The following is an 18,715-nucleotide window of genomic DNA, read 5'->3' on the forward strand; positions in this document are numbered from 1 at the left end:
TTTGCTTTGTCCTTTCTTTTCCGTATCCGTATCATATGTTTTCATTTGGGATTTGCTCATCCTTGCATGCGCTTTGTTAGTTGTGTTTCTTTCGTCGTCAAGGGCGTGACTGTGGAACGTTTTTTTCATTCGCCCATAGCGTCTTTCGCGGGAGCTATTCCAAAATTAAGTATTCGATGGTGTTTTACCCTGCCGGAAGCGGTTAGCACGTTCAACTGAATCCCTTCACCTATCGATTGCAGCTCAAACGCTGCGGTTGGTTGGTGGTGAGGGTTGATCTAACATTTTGTTATTCATGTTTTTCTACTTTCTTCCTTGCAGGGTGGAATGGGTAGAGATCATCGAGCCCCGTACGAAGGAACACATGTACGCCAATTTAACCACTGGCGAATGCGTATGGGATCCTCCAGAGGTGAGTCAAGTTGCTTAGAACATTCACAGGATGTTTAAAGTCTTTAAATTTGAATTATAGATAAATTCAAGTCAATTTTGATTTATACAACATAATTTTAGCGGTAAACTAAACATCAAATCTAAATAAATTACGAATAAGTCATTACAACTGCTAATGATTCTGCGCAGACGACGACTCTCTCGACATAAAACAGTAAAGGCAAATGTGCACGTTGTGATTCATCGCGGCGCATAAGATTGCCAACAAAAAATAATCATCAAGATTGATTAGCTGGAACCAGAATGGGGCAAAAAATAACGATGGTGACTGGGTAAAAAAAACCTGCATATTTTAATGTAGTTAATGCCACCACCTAGCAATGTGTAAAAAATCGCGTTATTAACATAATAATACACAAATTTATCCCAGGTTTTAAGTTTGGTAATAAAGATATTAATGTACTAGTAATGTTTTGTAGTAATTTCTACTTTTTCAAGTAAGAACATGTTTTTTTAGTTGAACATTTGCACGACATGAGTGTCGTGAAATACGCTTAAAGCGAGCTTGATGTAGAGAAATGTCACTTAAAAACACCTGCCAAATAGTAAAAAAGGACGATTGGAAAGCGAACATTTTCCAGTAAAACCGACGAAACGTCTATGGTTCCGTTTGCAAGTCGTGTTGCATCACTGTTCCGTGGCGGTAGATTACGAAAATTATGCTTGTTCCTGGGCGCGTGCCAAAACTATTGTCGGCTCGACTCGTGTTTAGTGCAGATATTTTTGCGCCCAGCTTCTCTGCACGCTCATGTTTCGCTAATGATTTCGCTGTGCGTGACGCTAAAATAGTGTTGGCTCGGCTGTACGAGAGAAATATCACCACTCCCTCCGAATGGCGCGGGGGTATCTTTTCTTTTTAAACTGCAAACAACCAGAACTCTTCTCGACCTCACCTGGAAGAAGACTGTGAAGATAGTCAAAGCAAAGTGAAGAGCGTCAAAGATTCGGCCCCCAGCATCAGATGGGAAATGTTTGCGCATATGTGTGTGTGCAGCTTCTACTCTAGTAAGTGCAGTTTTTAGGCAAGAGGACTCATGAAAGCACATCGGCGGCGCCATAACATCGAGTTGGTCGTTTAAAAGGGGAGTCTTCGTATGGCGGAGGCGCCAAGGAGGAACGTGAAACACGCAAACAAATTCAAGGGCTCACTATTTTGCATTGAAATCGAAAGGGAATTGTACGAAAAACGATTACTTTCTTGAATTGTGTCGGGACGAAATATAATGTTTGGTTGAATTTATTCATTGAGAACAGGGTCTGCAACGACTCGTTCGAGTGTTGTTTAATCAATAATAAGAGTAAATTTTACTAGATTTCAAATTAAATTGACTCACACTAATCGGGGAACCACTTATCGGCCATGAAAACTACTCAGTGAACGAAACAATTTGACCAACCGCCTGCAACGATTGCGTTTCGGTTAATCAGCACAAAGTAGGCGAGTGTTTTTCGAGGTGAGTGTTATTGTTTCGTTTCACTTTTATTGCAACTTTGGTGTGATAGCCACTTCTGTGTTTTGTTTCTCGTTCACGCATCTCGGCTGCACTCGTCGAAACTAGCGAAACAAACAAGATGCGGCTGGGGGCTGTGAAACGTTTAACAAAAAAATAACGCTGCACTTAACCCGTTACATTGGGTACGCGGGCGTTTATGTTTTCGATTTTCTTCACTTTCGCCACTGGACACGATTTCTTCTGGTTTGTTTCGAAACCCAGACCAACGTATTCTTTGGTATCGCCCGGATGCGTTGGAAAGTGGCGTATGGAATATATGGTTTTTTGGTTTGGTGAAACCGTTCCCCAAAACCCTTGGGCCAGTTGTAGCAACAAGGCCGTAAAAGTGGTTAACAGTAACAGTGTCGACGAGTGTGTATGTTGTGCGCTCGAAAGTGTGCATGGAATAATGATAATTTGGGTGCAGGAAAATATCCATTATTGAAACGCTTTATTATTGTTTAGGTATTATTAGACAACTCATCGCGAGCGCTAAAGTGTTGGAAGAAGGAACTGGGAGACTGCCGAGAAAATGTATAAGATTGAACGGTGTAAAATTGCTCCAAAAAATTTGTTTTTCAAAATTAACAATCTGTTATTTCAATATACTTACCCGTTGCAGTACGGAAATGGAATGTTCGATAACATGATGAAGACACACAGGTAGGACGTTTAATTAGTGTTCGTTTAAAACGAGCATTCTAACACTGCCCGTGCTTTACTTTGCATCTGTAATAGTTTCATTTCTAACATTTTCACTTCAACGCAGTCTAACAAAACATGTCAGCAAATTGGTTATGACCGAGCCGGAACAACCGTTTCATGACAACGACGATACTGGGAGTGAAACTGCAAATGAGATATGAAAAACTACCTCTTGCCTGCGCCTAATGTTAATGTCTTGGCCTGCGGAACACCGACAAAACGAACGACCGTGGCGAGAGGGTGGAAAAGCCTCTGTATTTGCCTTTTTTCTCGTTCAGTTTTCGCCAGTTTCCACCGCTTTTACACGCGCAAACCTCTGGACCGCCACCATCATCACGATCGCGAAAGTGGCCGCGACGAAAGGATTGCTTTCCGCGATTTTTCTTTTTTTACCGTCAACTATTTGTTAATATTCAATCGTCGGTCCGACTAGCCCTCTCAGTTAGGAGGTTAGGCTTCCGGGCTGGCGTAACGACGGGTGTCCTCGCTAGAGTTAATGGATTATTTTTCTTCCGCATTGTCCGAGGCGTGAAGAAGATACACTAGTTGAAACCTTTTCATGTTATCGTTTATGACAGCGTTGTTCATGTTTGTAGGACCTGTGAAAAAGGGAGTATTGTATGTAGTTTACTTTATTAGCTAACGGTAGCCTTTGTGAATGCTTTCTAAATCGCTGCCGCTTGTTAAATTTATTATCCGTTTGTCCGTTGATATTTCACAATTGACTTATTGGGCAATGACAATCAATTTTTTTGTGTTTTTATAAGCAGCAGTAGCGTACTAAACATTCACCGAACGCATGTGACAATAAAACCAGCCATAAGAGATCCAAACAATAACAATTATGTTATTATAAAATTGCATAATTGCAGTTCATAAAATTGCATAATATTGCAATCTTTTCTATAGTTGAACTTTAAACCACAACTTTATATGTTTTAAACAAATATAGTTTGACAAGCCAAAGTATTAAATTCCTTTCGGTAGCTGTTGGACGCATTATTATCTTTCCTAACCTTCCAGCGTTGGCTTTTTCATGCAGGGCCGTTGCACCCGCGACTGTCCGTTATGCTGCGTTATGTGGGCAAAGTGAAATGCAACGGAGGGATACCGTAAAAACTGGGCGGTTGAAAAAAAGCCACCCGTCGACGACGTTTCCACAAAGGAAGTGGCTCGTTAAATGGTTGAAAACGCCGATGTCGGAGGCTTAAAACGAGCAGCGCCGTGCATACGTCGTGTACATTGCACTGTGTACGGCAAGGCGGCCTGGCCAGGGAGCGCGATTGAATGCACATCGGTGGTGCCCTGTGGCGGCGTCCCTGGATCCACAATCCCTCCCCTCCCCTTCCCCTTTGGGCTGGGCGGAAAAGCGGAGGTTCCACTTTCAACTCAACTGCTCGACTGTGACGCAGTGGCCAGCGGAAAGTTTAAGCTTTCAAATCAAATCGTGTCTATGACACGACGCCGTTGATGGTGGCTGTCCGTGACCGTGGCGTTTTTGGTGGGCGATTGGTTTGTTATATTATTTATCACCGTTACGGTTGCGCGGACAAGACTGCTTCCTCCATTCGCCGACGATTTCGCCGGGCTCTACCGGACAGTGTTACATTTTCTTTTCTTTGTATGGATTATTTTCGTGCTGGCGGACATTGTTATTGCGTTGTTCCCCCAAAACAAGACCATATTAGAATTCATATTCATCATCATTTTCCTAAGAGATGATGCGACCCATAACCCCGTTAGTTACCAATGGCCTAACATTGAACTATTAGGAGCAGACACGGGCGTGGCGCAAATCGCTAGTTGATATCGATTGGGATGGCCACTTGCTTGGGGTGTATGAATTGATGTTCCCTGCCTACCGGACAAATGGTCCAACGATCTAGCGCTTCATCCGGCATATGCTTTTGCGTTGGGAGGGTTCGAGTTTGTTCGATTGTGTGCCCAAGACAGAGTAGTAGGACACTCAAGAAGTCTTTCATAGGTGATCTGCTCCTCCTTCTCGTAGTTGCTATCGAAATGAATTGGTACACAATCCACAATCTCCTTATCCATCCCTAGTGAAAGATCTAACTTCGAGGCCAACGACGAACGATGGATGGAACGTTTTTTTTTTTGGTGTCTGTGTTGCTCTCTCCAGTTGTTTATGTAAACAACCAACCAAAATAAACCTTAAGAGCGATCCGTCAGAGGGTGATGGTGATGATGCTTCGAGGGAAAGGAACTGTGCCACTCGGTCGAGGCCTTTCTGTCTGACCGAAAGGGAAGGACGCTACTAGACTCCTGTTTGTCAATTGCCTGGCTATCAGGGTTGAACAATACAGAATATGAGAGAAAACGGGATAACCGCAACAAAGCATCGAATCCAAATACTGTTTGTCAGATACCGCAGATCCCGAAGTGCGTCCTCTCCAGCCAAACCTCGCACCGACTCTGAAGCAACCTTAATTGATTGCTGTTATTAGCGCAAGTTTGTACTGACAGTGAGGCGATTGTGGTACACGATTACTTTGACCTCAAAATCGGTGGAAAATTGCTGCCCAATCATCAATGCTCCTTGCCGCCGGGTGGCATGGAAACCTAACTATGTGCGCTCCTCAAAGCGCACTCATCTGCTCCCGAACGGGACTCTTTTTCTTTGGTCGGATTTTTCGCTCATTCAAGCCTCGAATATGGCGAAAGAGAATTCGCAGCTTCCGACGAATAACCCGACCGACCGGATGATTTTATTTGGGCTTTTTTTTGTTATATGTTTTCCATGCGCCATCGATTTGTACTTTAATATGCTGCACGGAAGAGCGACTGGGCCGTTTTAATCTGCCCATGGAAACGCGGTACGCATGTGAAACACAGCCACTAGGAGCAGCATGCCAGTGTACTTTTCGCGCAAATAAACCCGTGAATAAAGTGTGCGGTTCGTGCTACGCTGGTTGCCATGGAAATCACGAACTTGATCAGTGCCCAAACGGCTCCCGAACGAAGCTGGAAAACGCATGGGGCTGGAAAATCCTGGATTATGATAGAGTATAATTCTATCGATTTCAATTATCTGGCTGGCTGGATTTGTTTTTTTTGTTGTTATTTTATTGTAGGATGTTCGTGGCATGAAAGGTCCATGGTGCGAGCCAGACGAGTTTCAGGAACGCTCTGGTCTACCTCCTTCCCGCACAAGCATCTTCATCCTTCTAGACGTGCCAGCAATGACGAGCAGGCAACGGGAGACTTTGGCAGTGAAAGAGAAGTGGAATAATTCTTGTTCCTTTTCGATGCGCCAAAGCTAGAGCCGGAACATGTTTTGCTGCATTGTGGTGGGCCGGGTTGTGCTACAATGTTGCGGTCCGTAGCCACCAAGTTGAAGTCGAACCATGCCTTTTTCAGCGGGCCTGCAACGTATTCTTTAGGTTGCGACAAGCGTTCGGTCATCGTGGTGTTGTGGTTGTTTCAAGATCTTCATTATCATCATCGTCATGACAAGGGACGATAACTAGCGACTATCATCGATTCGTGAGCCTCATCGGGTTTGTAGTGAACTGAATTTCTTCCCTAGCTTCCTTGTGAATTATTTGCAAGTGGGTCCCTTCGAGTTTGGTGAAGGGCATATTTGTGGTAGCGAGCATGATTCATGCCAAACTGATGGCCTGGTTCCGCGAAATCCAACGACGATTCAGAAACTTTGCAGCGCCATTCCGCAATTCGTCTTAATTTACATTGCTTTTTGTGGCATCCTCCTAGAGTGTTCCCCTTTTGGCCAGCCATATTCCTATCCCCGATGGGTAACGATCGGTAAATGAGCTGGTTTCTATTTCTATAAGCAAAAAAAAACTACCCAACCAGAGGAAACGGTTTTTCGTAGTTTAACCCGAAGTGGAGTTTGGATCCCATGGGGTGGTGCGTGCGGCCAGATGTTGGCATGATGATGCTGACTGTGTGTATCGCCCGGGGAGCACATTTCGTTCCTATGCACCATATGGTAGAACGTTGGCGGTATGTTTGTGTGTGACGACGGCAGTGTAAATAACTTTCGCCGTCGAAATCATCACCCGAAACGAGTCTAATGGTGTGGTGTGCCCGGTTTCTCCTTTCGTGTGCAAACGCAGTATGAATGAAGTCGCTAATAGGTGGCGTTGCATCATTGACTCATGTTCCTAAAATTATGTTTCCGCGGGACGAAACACTCCACTGTGCCGATTTGGATTTTATGATTCCAATCCACCAATAACCACTACAATGTACAGCCAAACTCTGTGTTTTATTGTCTTCGAGAACGGAGCATTATCGAGCACAAAACCAACGCCATACGTTGGTCTTTGCAGACGGTAGACTCATTTTGTGCTAGGCCAAATGGCTGCTTCAGCATAAGCGCCGACCATTTCATTTATCTTAACGATGGTCGGATGATTAGCTTAAATGTGCCACTTTATGCTTGCGTCCACTCGAATTACGCCATACGGAATTGCAAATTAAATTCCCACTGCACTTGATGGGGGAGCTAAACGATGGCAGAATACATAAAAACCCACGCACAACATATATCATCGTGTAAGCTATGTCACAATTGCGGAGCAGCCTTCAGTAGGACGGTCATTTGTTTTGTCTAGGTTATGCTAGAATCTAATGAGTCAAGTACAAAGCAAACATTATTCATATGATATTATTTTTGAGTTGATATTCATTTACGTTCGTTTTTCCTACGTGGTTCAAACTGTTTACCTCAGAATATGATTGTCTTGAGAATCTAATTTGTTGGTGAACAGCAGAGCTCATGCCAAAAGGCCAAAAGGTATGACTAAAAGATTGGGAATAATAAAAAAACACACGCATGATTGCGTTATTCATGTTTACGGATATCAGTTTTACAGCTGCGTTTACATATTTGGTTATCCTGTTTGTACAGGATAATATTGGTTATATTGTTTGTACAGTACAACATCATTACTCAAAGGCATAAGAAAGATTATTGTAATCGTATATTTTTACCATTGCAGTTTTGGTTTTTCAACTTTTGGGTAATCCTTCGACTGTATACGAAATTTACATGATGTTTATTTCGTTCATTGTTCTGCCAAGTTTTTAAATTCATAAAAGTTAAGCTGATTACAACATAAGTTATGCCTTCGTTACAACCATGTTTGTCAAACAATCCGTAATATGCCGTGCAAATTATTCATGGCATAATTATGCACAAGATCGCGAGGTATTGGATTGCAGGGACTGTGAAGCCAAACCGGTTATTGGAGACATTGTTGATAAATAAAAAGGGGTTTTTGTAAGGCTCTGGTGAATCATCTACACCAATCAATATTCAAATATCTTTACATGTTGGTATCTCGATCAACCAAGTATGACAAATTTTGCACCTTATGTGTTCCTTCTTTTTTTTAATTTCTCAAAAGGAATTTACTATGTAACGTATCAACTTTCAGACTTTTTCCAATTCCTTTTTGATAAAGCAAATTTAATATTGCAAATGTTTATAGATAGGAAGTGAAATGAAACGGTTTGTTTTTATATATTCTGTATGTACTCTGAAGTGCATCCATTTTCTTTTGTACCGTGTTGGTGTACATGCTCCTACGTGCGTGTACAGCAATCGTAGTTCAGTTCAATCAATCTTCTTTCAACCTTCAGGTGCTCCCGAGTGATATTAAGGCCAACGGTCCTTAATGTGTTTGCCAAAACGGTATTCGCTTGCCCGGGCATATTCAAATGCAATTCCGTCCCATTCCCCGTTTTCGTCGGTGGTTGCGTCGTGTGTGTCGGTGCTGTGGTGGTCGATCGGTTTCCATACGAGATCACGCACGCAAAAGCCGTTACCACCGGCATGCGCAAATTGATCAGCCGCTCTCACTCCCGATCCAGCAGATCGAGAACGCGAACGAGCGCAGTTATCGCGGTGGCGTATTGCGCCGAGCGCCAAATGCTAATGGACTCCTCTCGGGCGTCTGATGAACTGCGCAGCAGCGTGCAAATGAACCGCAAAATGACCGCTCAATCATTGCCGCTTTTAATTGGAGCAAATTCATCAGCTACGGTTCCTCCCCGTGGCCTCCATCTGCCTTTTCTTCTGCCTCGGCTTTGGTGGGAGCATTTTGCCGATGGTTTGCAGCATCTCTCTTCGAAATAGCATTCATCTACTTGCAGCGCGAGCTCTGGGTGTAGGCCTTCCCGAGTCAGACCAACGAGGTCGGCCCCGCGGTGCCCATAGATGGATATGCCGCGACACGCCATTTTGAGCCCGGAACGCTATCCGGTTTGTTCAACCCATTCAAGGGAAGAAGTTCACTATCTCTCCTTGTCGGTCGTTAGTCGCGAAGCGTGAACTGGTCGATAAGAGATGATCCCATGTACTATCGGGAATCGGCGTTTAATCTGACATCGTCCTACCACGCTTCGTCCGCTCGCACGACCTTCGCGATGCATATTGACGGGTTCGGTCTAGCGTAGGCCAAGGCAATGACCATACATCTTGACCGTCGCATCATCGTTATATTCATCGTCGTTCGTGACGTTTACATCGGGGTGTCTTTGGCGCTCGAGGACACGAGGTAACGATGAGATGACAGCAGCCCGACGCGCATATCTTACCGTTTCATGGCGGGCGCATATAAATGGGCGGGAAGTGTAGTTCCGCCGCGGCCGGAAATTAATAAAACACAAAAACATACTGCAAGTCTGCCGGTGGCGAGTTGCCGTTTGCATGATGAGATAAGCGCTTGAGTGGAATTCAAGGATCTGATGCAACGATTAATGTTGGTCGTGCTCTCACTCGTCGCGCGCAAATTGAAACTAACGGGCTCGGCCATAGGAAGCAATCCAATTGCCACCGGTGCTGCCCGTTGCCTGGTGGAATCGTTTAATAGAACCGGTTTTACTAGTACACAGTGCCGCCAAGCGGTAGGATTCGATGATAAGAAAGTGAAAGCGATAGTAAAACGTTAGGTTTGCCTTGACTAATGTCACCAGTTATAATGTCCAATCGACGAACTGGATCGTTTTCTTTGCTCGATGATTTGATCCTCGTTTGCGTGCCTTTACGGGAGCAATTACGATCAACAGGTATTACGAGAAGTGAAAGGAGTAATATCTGGACTTGGCGGAGGAGATCTACGGTGGACTCTGTATCTTAATAAGAAAATTAAGCTATTGCAAAATACCATCTCTGTTTTGTATTTTCGCAATATGTGTTTAAAGATTTCCATAGTATGCTCTCCGTGACTTACAAGATTTCTTTAAACCTTTCTGGTAAGGAACCTGCTAATTTATTGAATTAATCTACAGTGGAGTTATTCGATATGATCTACCTATATTGAATGCAATCGCAAGTTATTGATACCTTTACAAAATCATTTTACCGTAAGAAAACTACAGCAATTTTCTTTATTGTGCTGCTTGCGAGATCCGACAACCTCAGAAAAATGTAGAAGGTTCAATCTCGCTATGTTTCAAATTTGATAGGGTAAGTGCTCCTATAGTTGGGCTAGTACCAATAGTGGATGTAGTGGAATAAAATTCTAGCTCTACGACGAAGTAAATACAATGGGGATATTTGTTCTTCTTTGATCTTCTGCGAAGTGTTTAAAGGATAAACCTTCTCATTCCGTAATAAATTAAGGCACCAACATTAATATTTTCCGAACAGGTTGTACTAATATGCTGGATTGCTTAAGAATTTATCAGGTATGCCATGATTTCCTTAAGGCTATAATCGCTTTAAAATGCATTGGTTTGTGAGAGGTCTATGACCAAGACAATGCATTGGCCTATGAATATTTTGGCCATTCTGTTTTAAATTTGCTTCAAAAATAAGTCACAGTCAAAATATATTCACTCCAAGTACTACCCCCACTATAGGAACGCGATACCACAATTATAGGAACCATACCATCATTATAGGAGCAACCAACTCGGAAGAAATATACGCTGTTTTTCGTCTATTTTTAATGTTTTACGGTGCAAATAGACGTTTTCCAGAAGAAAAGTCGAGTTTCGATCATAATTGGTACCGATATGTAAAATATTGTGTTCTTAATACTTATAAATTACATCATATTGTCAATTACATTACTAAGTGCACCACTATTGGTACCGTTACCCTAGTTAATCTTGTTACTCTATTTGTATAAAATCAGGTGTTTGCGTTTTGCGATATTGACTGGTTTTGTGTGTGCGATAAGGTAATTTGGGTTTATAAGTTTGAGGACTGTACATATTGGACCGACTATATTAATTTCGAAAAATAGGAATAATGTATAATTTTCCCTTGTACACTACACACTTAGCATAGACACTACTCCAGAAATGGAGTCGATCTGTTGGACCTGGGAAAAGGTTCAGTGAAATCTCCGCAATAGCCTAGCGATGGTTCAATAAAACAACCATTCAAAACCCCAGCTGTAAAAGGCCGGCAATCTGAAGCCTTTGTTGAGTAAACAAAATGTTCGCGGAGGACAAAGGTTGGCGTTTTAGTACCCCCGCCGTAGACGATGCTGGTCTGAAGAGGAGAGACGTTCTGCCCGCACGTTTTACAACTGTTTTACATCGCTCCCAGCGACCAGAAGGCATCGGACACGCTAACCACCGCGTGCATGACGAAAGACATACGCATACGCCCGAGCATAATCATGTTGCGTACGATTGTTCGAGGCGTTAAATCGTTTTGGGGAGATTTAATGGCTTTGCCACCGGCTTGCTTCGAACAGGGTGCATCGCGTTGAGGACGACGGAGACCTAGGAGAAGCGTGTTTTGTCTATGACGGTCTGCTGTTTGGGCCAACGAATTAAAGTGTGTACATGGTGCAAACATCGTGTTAAAGATGTGTGTTTTTTTTTGAGTGACCGCACTATCGGCTGATCCGTTACACTCCCCGAACTGAAGCCATTACAAGGAGCTAGCTTGTCCGGTGGAACAACACTCAGAACTGGCGAGCTTTAAATAAACTGTAAATCTGCCAAAGAAGGGGAAGTTTGAGCGCACAATGCGAGACATTGTGATGGCAATCTCGCGTCCGGGAGGTGGCAACGATTATCTCCTTGTTCCGGTGACCTCTTTATGCCCCTGGTTGCCACCTGGCAGTCTCAAAAACCCCGTTCACGCAACTCCAGTTGCGTATCCCTCGGACGGCACGGTTCGTATCGGTCAGGAATGAGCAGAAATTGAGATCCTCGACGATCTTCATGTACCAAACGGGCATCATTGAACAGTCGGGAAAACTAGCGGTTCACGAAGCTTTGTGGACCGGACCACAAAAGCAGAGCAAACCCGTTAGCCAGGGCCAGGCCGAGGCAAAGGCTGGACCCCAAAGGGCATGTAGTGTTATGGAGATGGTCCGTGTTTGAAGTGCGAACGAGTGTGGAGTATTTTCCTCCCCGTCCATCCGGTCGCGCGCTTCTCTTTGTTTTTCTCCCCACCCGGGGGAAAAGTTGGTCAGCTACGATGCACGGTCCATACTTATGAACCTTGGCGCAGCGGAGGGCAATCCCGTTCGCTCCAAGCAAACTAACTGGTGGAACGAATAGAAGCAGCACCGAGCGGCGCGCAGCGAACTAGAGAGGAGATTTATTGGCTTACTCTCGAATGTGAGCCGCCGTTTGACCGCTTTTTCACTTTTTCCGCGGCGCTACGAGGCGCACGAAACTGTGGCGAGCGTTTCTGGAGCGAAAAACAGCATAAGTTTCACGTATTAAGTCATCATCATCATCAGCATTATCATCACCATTGCGGCATGAGGTCTTCCCGGCGAAAAGGAATTGATTTTATGGCGCGATGCACACTAGGGTGCCCTCGTGCGGTGGTGGTGGTGGTATTGTCAGCGGCTATTTAGTACATGTCGCCATTTGCGTGGTCAATTCCGGTTCCCAGCTGTATGGGAAACTGCAATGCCATAAAAAAATGCAATAAACCATCTTTGCTTGTGCATTCTTGCAATCGATCGCCATCACATTATTCCGTTCCAAATTACCTCACGTGGGTCACGAATGTAGCGTTTTTGTTTGCTTTGCAAACCTCTCAGTATGGTGTGTGGGGTGCGTCAGAGGCTGAGGGGTAATCAAACTGATAAGGAATAACGTGAATGGTTTTACTAAGACGATTATTTTGATTCGTTCGTTTCGTTGTATTGTTAATAATAAATCTCATTATCTTCTCGAGCGTGTTCCGTATCAACGACGAAAACGTAACAAACACGTTATGTTAAATTTGTTTAACTTCCACTTGGTGCTGAGAAATAAAGTAAAATATTCTTATCTCACTGTCCCTAAACTGTTACTTGTGCAATTATTGAATCAGACGTTCTCGAGGTAAAGTTTAATGGCAACTTTAAATTCGGTAATGGTTAAATATTACCATCATGTATTTTATATTCCTTTTTCCATGTTTCGTTTGCCACGTCAGTTTCTTTATATTATAAAGTTAACAAAAATTCTGCTAGACAAAAAGAGTTCCTTTTGTGGTGTATCGTCTACCATACTAACACCATATTTTTTATTCTATCACTTTACAAAATGGGGTTACTCCATCAATTCTTTATTCCGCGTTAGTAATTCAGATGTCTAATGATGTACTATAAAAATATATTTTATCTATTACATATTTTAACTTTTTTTTGTATGGAGCTTTGTGTACGTTAAAAACTTCACCAATTGTGAACCGAACTATCAAAAGTTATACAGCACGGGGGAATCGATGAAATATCAATCATTTAAAATATGCCATAATTGTAATTATTAGTTATTACAAGTTACTTTGTCACTTGAGTTTCTTTGTGTTACGAGTTCTTCTGCAGTTCGCAAGCGTTAATTTTACGCCTTAAAAAGTTAACAACAGGATACTTTTTATTTTATTACTACAATATGGAATGGGTCCATCACTTCAGGGAGACAAGCAATAATTCAAACCTAAGTGGACATTGCGACCATGTGCGCGCATATCGTGAAACGAATGACGCACGATAAAATTCTTCGAAAGACCAGCCCACTTTTGGTTTGGCTTCCTTTACATTTCGCGTTTCTCTCCGCGGTCCGCATACGTCCAAACCTGACGCCAATCGAAAGGAAGTGGTGAATTCTTTTCCGTTTCCACCGGATGCCTTAAGGAGGCCACCCACCGACCGGCGTGTCCCGCCAAACTGCTGGCCCCTCGAGGGGAAGGGAAACTTTCATGGAAACGTCCTTTATAAATATTTATAGCCAGCGCGCGTCCAGCCGACAGCCAGTCGGAGTATTGCGCTCCGAAATGGTTCGCTGAACGTTGTTGTTGTTCGCTGTTCGGTGGACGATACGCTAGCTTCCTTTGGTCGTGGTGCATCCGTGGCGTGCAGCACCACGCACCAACATCATCGCCACCTCCTCGCGGATGCGCCACGAACGTCCTTCATTCACTGTTTGGTGCAAACATTTAAACCATAGCCGGCGGTCTTTTTCAAGCCTTTTCACATCGCGAAGATGAGTCCAGATCGGCTAGCGTGACACTGCTTTGTGTTTGTGTTTCTTCGCTGCGCTTCATTGCGGTACATCATTGTGTGTTGATGCGTTTGAGAGGAAACGACATTGACCTCTGCCGTGGGCGCAACTGATTTTCCACGGTGTTCCGACCGGAATGGCGGAACAATCTCGGGGCTTCAACATTTAATCGGTGTTTGTTATGCAAAGATCATTTCCTAAAATAAACGGGTGTACAGGTTATTTTCCTATAAAACCACCCGTCTTCGGTGAGGGTAGGAGGATACCTTACAAAAGTATGATTAATTATTAAGAATAAGGGCACTGTATGGACTACGACAAAAGATATTGATCAAGCTGAATAAAAAACTTAATTCAAGTTAAACTTACAACTTTAGAAATAGGAAATAAGAGGGTTTTTACATGCATTACAGTTTCTCGGAGACTTAGTCATTTGTTTAGTTTGATCATTATCATTGTTTAAATTATATTTTGAGTAAATTGATGGTAAAATGCTGGTGGTGATTCACTGTCATTTCGTGATTATTTACTTCATGCTCGATTGACTTCGTGCACAATAAACAACGCTGATGTTCGACTGCTTATTTATCAAGGACTATAGTTTTTTTTTAAGGGGGTATCGCTGGTTAGAAAATCGGCCCATGAGCGCCAACTGCCTCGAAGGCGTATGGGTTCTGCAAGAGAGGACTAACTATCCATGAACGCAATGGGAAAAAGTTAATTAAGGGCAAGCATGACCAACATAGTTGTTGGAAATTTTTTGAAGAATGAAACATTTTTTATCAGAAAATTCTACATGCCTATATAACTGATTTAGTCATATCTACACGGTTACGCACATTTGTTTATTAGACGGATGTACACTTTCTTATCTACAAGATATGTTTATGATATGTTTTCGCCATCGATTATGTCAAATATATTATCATTTGAAAAAGTTCTGAAGAATCATGTTGGGAATCGTGTTTTCAACCTTGCCAAAGTAGCTTAATAATTCAATGGATATGTGTTAGTAAATGTTCTTCTAGGAGAAAGAACAAGTTTTTCAATAATAAAATGTAAAAATATAAAGAGTTTCTCATTATATTTCCATTGGACAGTATCAGTGATATAATTTTTCCGTTTTTATTTGCTTGATTGAGCTTATTTAAAACATTTGGTTTTTGACCTTCATTCTTATGAACCAACTTTTGAAAATAAAAAATAAAAACCAGTTGTTTTTGTGTAATAATGTGAATGATGTGTAGATATTAAAAATATGGATTCGTAAAAATATTGTTTGGAACAGACTCGTGGAATATTTGTTAACTATTTTTCTTCATTGATAATGAAAACTGATGATTTATGGAAGTATCATAAAATCTAAAAGTTAAACAAAACCTGTTTTATCTACCAAATTTTCCCAAAATGGTTTGGAGCTTACTGATTTATTCTTCGCCTGTTTGGCGAGAAGTGTTCCGGTTCTATCTCTCCCGCTGAATCCGCTTGCCCTGACGCAGTAAAACGTGCTGTATGAATTCTTGCCGGCATTAGTCATCGGCATCAGCACCACGCACCGACCGGTCTTTTTCGTGGGCACGATTCACAACTATCTTAACCGGCATGTGCTCGGGCATGGTAGCATAATGTTGGCAGACGACGAGGGGAGTGATATGATGTGCGCCCGAATCAAACTTTCCATACCAAAAAGGGACAAAAAGGGACGCGTGGGGCGTGCAAAGAAAAAGCCGATGATGATGGAACCATGTGCCGACAACAACAACAACAACATCAAACCCGCAGGCGCACCAGCACGTTCCAAACGCACACGCACACACACGAACACTGGATGAGGACGCAGTAGTGGTTGCCACTAGTGTCCGGAAGGGGAACGGTCCGGAAGAAGACACGCGCCCGCACCGTCGGATTTTCGTACTTGTGTATGAAATGTGGTCTGTCTGTGGCATATTATGCTCATGCTCTCGTTTGTCAACCTCATCCGGCTCGGGCCATCGTGACACTCCGTTGGGCGTTCGAAAACTTCACCTTGCCACGGTGTTGTTTTGGTCGTTGGAAATCCGATCATCTGCCAGATTTTTTTTTTTTTTCGTATCGCCCGGCGGGGTCGGGCATGAAAGCAAAAGCGAACCTCATCCACCGCAGTCACCCTTCAAACTCTCGTCCACAGTATGGTGGAAAGTGGCGTTAAAGCGGCGTCACGTCGAGGAACGGAAAAAGCAGATGGTTGTAACACTTCCGGCGGAGGTGATGTTATGCGCGCGCGCGCAGCCCCGGCTTAGTTACAGTCGCCAAACAGTAATGCACCACATCTTGTCTGGCGGGCTGTGATGTATTCTTCCTGGTAACTTACGTTCCACCAGAAATCTGAGACAAACGATCAATAAGCGTATCTGCCTGGTGATTTTCATTTTAACACTCTGGTTTGTGGCGATCCCTCGTTCAGCGCCATGAATATCCATCGTAATGAAATTTGATTATGATATATTCACCCATTGGTAACCAAAACCATTCATTCAAACTGGTCTGAGCCTACGTCGAGATGTCTAACGGTGTTCTTCAGTTCTTGGAGAAATGCACGCGGAAATTTAAAAAGTAATGGTTCTAGGTGCCACACGAAATATGAGCTGCTAAGCTTTAAAGAAATCTAACTTCCGGTGATCAGTTTGGAGCCGGTTGTAGAGCATGATTTTTTTAAGTGCTTCCCAAGAGATAAGTAACCGCACCAAGTCGCAATTAATTCGTTTTCACGCCCATATCAACAAAGAAATATGGATGCTTATAAAAAAAGACATTTGAGGAAAGAAACCGATGGATGAAGAAACCAACAAAAAATTCCAATATGTGTTATGATGAAAAATGAATCTTTTAATTTATTAGAATGTAGCTCACTCCTTATGTTTCACAAGAATGTCTTTTTCAGAAAAGTGTAACAAACCTTTGTAATAAACCTACAGACCTTAGACATATTTTTTTTACTGTAATAAAGTTCGTAAATTTCCACCTTTCTTTGCGCTAGATGTTCAACCCTTCTTAATCGCATTACTTTTCCACATTAGTAGCTCGTTCAGGTCAGTACACTCGACTGACTGCGAGAGTCTTCGAACCATCCCTGTAGGGCTTTGGCTTAAGAGAAATTGAAGTCGGCGAGGAAACCTAACCTAAAAACATTCCACCGTGCGCCTCACCGCCGTTAAGTACGGCAGGGGGTTAGTAATTTACAATGCACTCTCGCTAGAAAGTATCTTCTTTCGGTGGCTTTCGATTTGTTTTGCATAGTTCCGCGGCGAGACAGCGCCAAGAAAAGTGTTGGGTGATTGCGATTCTTCTTTTTCAACTTGAGTTGAAGGTAAATTTCTCCAAGGGTGACCATCGTTAGTTCGCTGTCCGATGACGTGCTGTGATGAGTGTGCGAATGCATTCGTCGGCATGTGCAATGCTGCAACACCACGTCGTTGACAACTGTCCGGTCTCCCGGTCCGGTGTGTTGGAAGTGAAATGGTGCTACCTTATGCAAGATCCACTTGTTCTCTTTGATTTCTTTACGTCTAAGACCTTCAGATAGAGCGATACTTTTTCCTTTTCTGCATGCAGCTATTCATGCATGCCATTTTCATGGCTTTTGTCCAACCCCCCCTTGTGTTGTTGTTTGGTCTAGTGGCGCTAAGGATAGCCACCGGAGGTCGGGGTGTATTGTGGATGTGCGAGCAACCCTACCACCGATGCGGCGATTTCGTCACATTTATGCGCATCGAGCAATATTTTCAGTCCGATTCGCCCATCGGGGGGTTTTCGCGACCATAAAACGTGATGCTTTCTGCTGCAGCACCTGCAGGCACTTACTCGGGTGGCTGGCAATCGAACCATCGATTGTACGTTGATTGGATGGCTTTAGCTCTTCGGTGTCTCCCGCATCTTTTGAAATCTCAATGCTTGCACGATCGCGAACTGCCGATCGCCATTTGATCAATTTTTTGACGTAAGCAGCCAACACGCGAACACGCGAAGATGTTAGAGGGTGGCAACTCATAAACCTAAGCACGGGTGTTGTAACGGTAGCCAAAAAATAACGCCATGAGAACTTTACGATCATCGGCGGTCCATGTTACGGCACGTGGTAATATATGGTTGATGCTGGATTTATGACCCATCCAATTAAGTTGATTGTATTGCCTCACGATCGCATGTCGAATGCAATCGATGCAAAAGAGATCAAGTCTTATTAAAATTGTTCGTTTGTTACTGATGTATTAATTAATGCTCAACTAACATGCGTTCGCTCGGTGGTTCCTACAGCTGTCTGTTGAAACACATACGTTGATGCAATACTCGAAAGGCGAATCATTTTGACGAAGGCGAAGAAAATCATAATTTACTCAACTCGCAAATAATTGGTAAAATGAGAAGTTTAGCTTATGGCAACGTAAACTAAGAGATAAATGTGTTATAAATACATTAAATTCTGTTCTGGGGATCAATAAAATAAAATGGGGGGGGGGGGGATCAAGAATATAAAATAAAAAGAAAAAGAATAATTGTTTATACGTTGGTTACAAAATCGAAAAATGGATGGTATCACGGACTCGCGATCCTTTTCTTTATTGACCTGA

At 43.1% G+C, this 18,715-nt stretch overlaps 1 protein-coding gene across 4 annotated transcripts in view; it reads left to right on the forward strand.

Annotated features, from left to right (window-relative positions):
- Positions 1–18,715, forward strand: part of LOC131271556 (hornerin) — a 30,154-nt gene that overhangs the window by 1,270 nt on the left and 10,169 nt on the right. For all 4 annotated transcript variants that reach the window (XM_058273027.1, XM_058273029.1, XM_058273030.1 and 1 more), the window contains exon 3: positions 322–412. In XM_058273027.1, coding sequence (XP_058129010.1) covers positions 322–412 — 91 coding nt within the window. The remainder of the gene's footprint in view (positions 1–321; positions 413–18,715) is intronic.

This window comes from Anopheles coustani, chromosome 3 (genome assembly GCF_943734705.1).
Source record: "Anopheles coustani chromosome 3, idAnoCousDA_361_x.2, whole genome shotgun sequence".
Classification (NCBI taxonomy): domain Eukaryota; kingdom Metazoa; phylum Arthropoda; class Insecta; order Diptera; family Culicidae; genus Anopheles; species Anopheles coustani.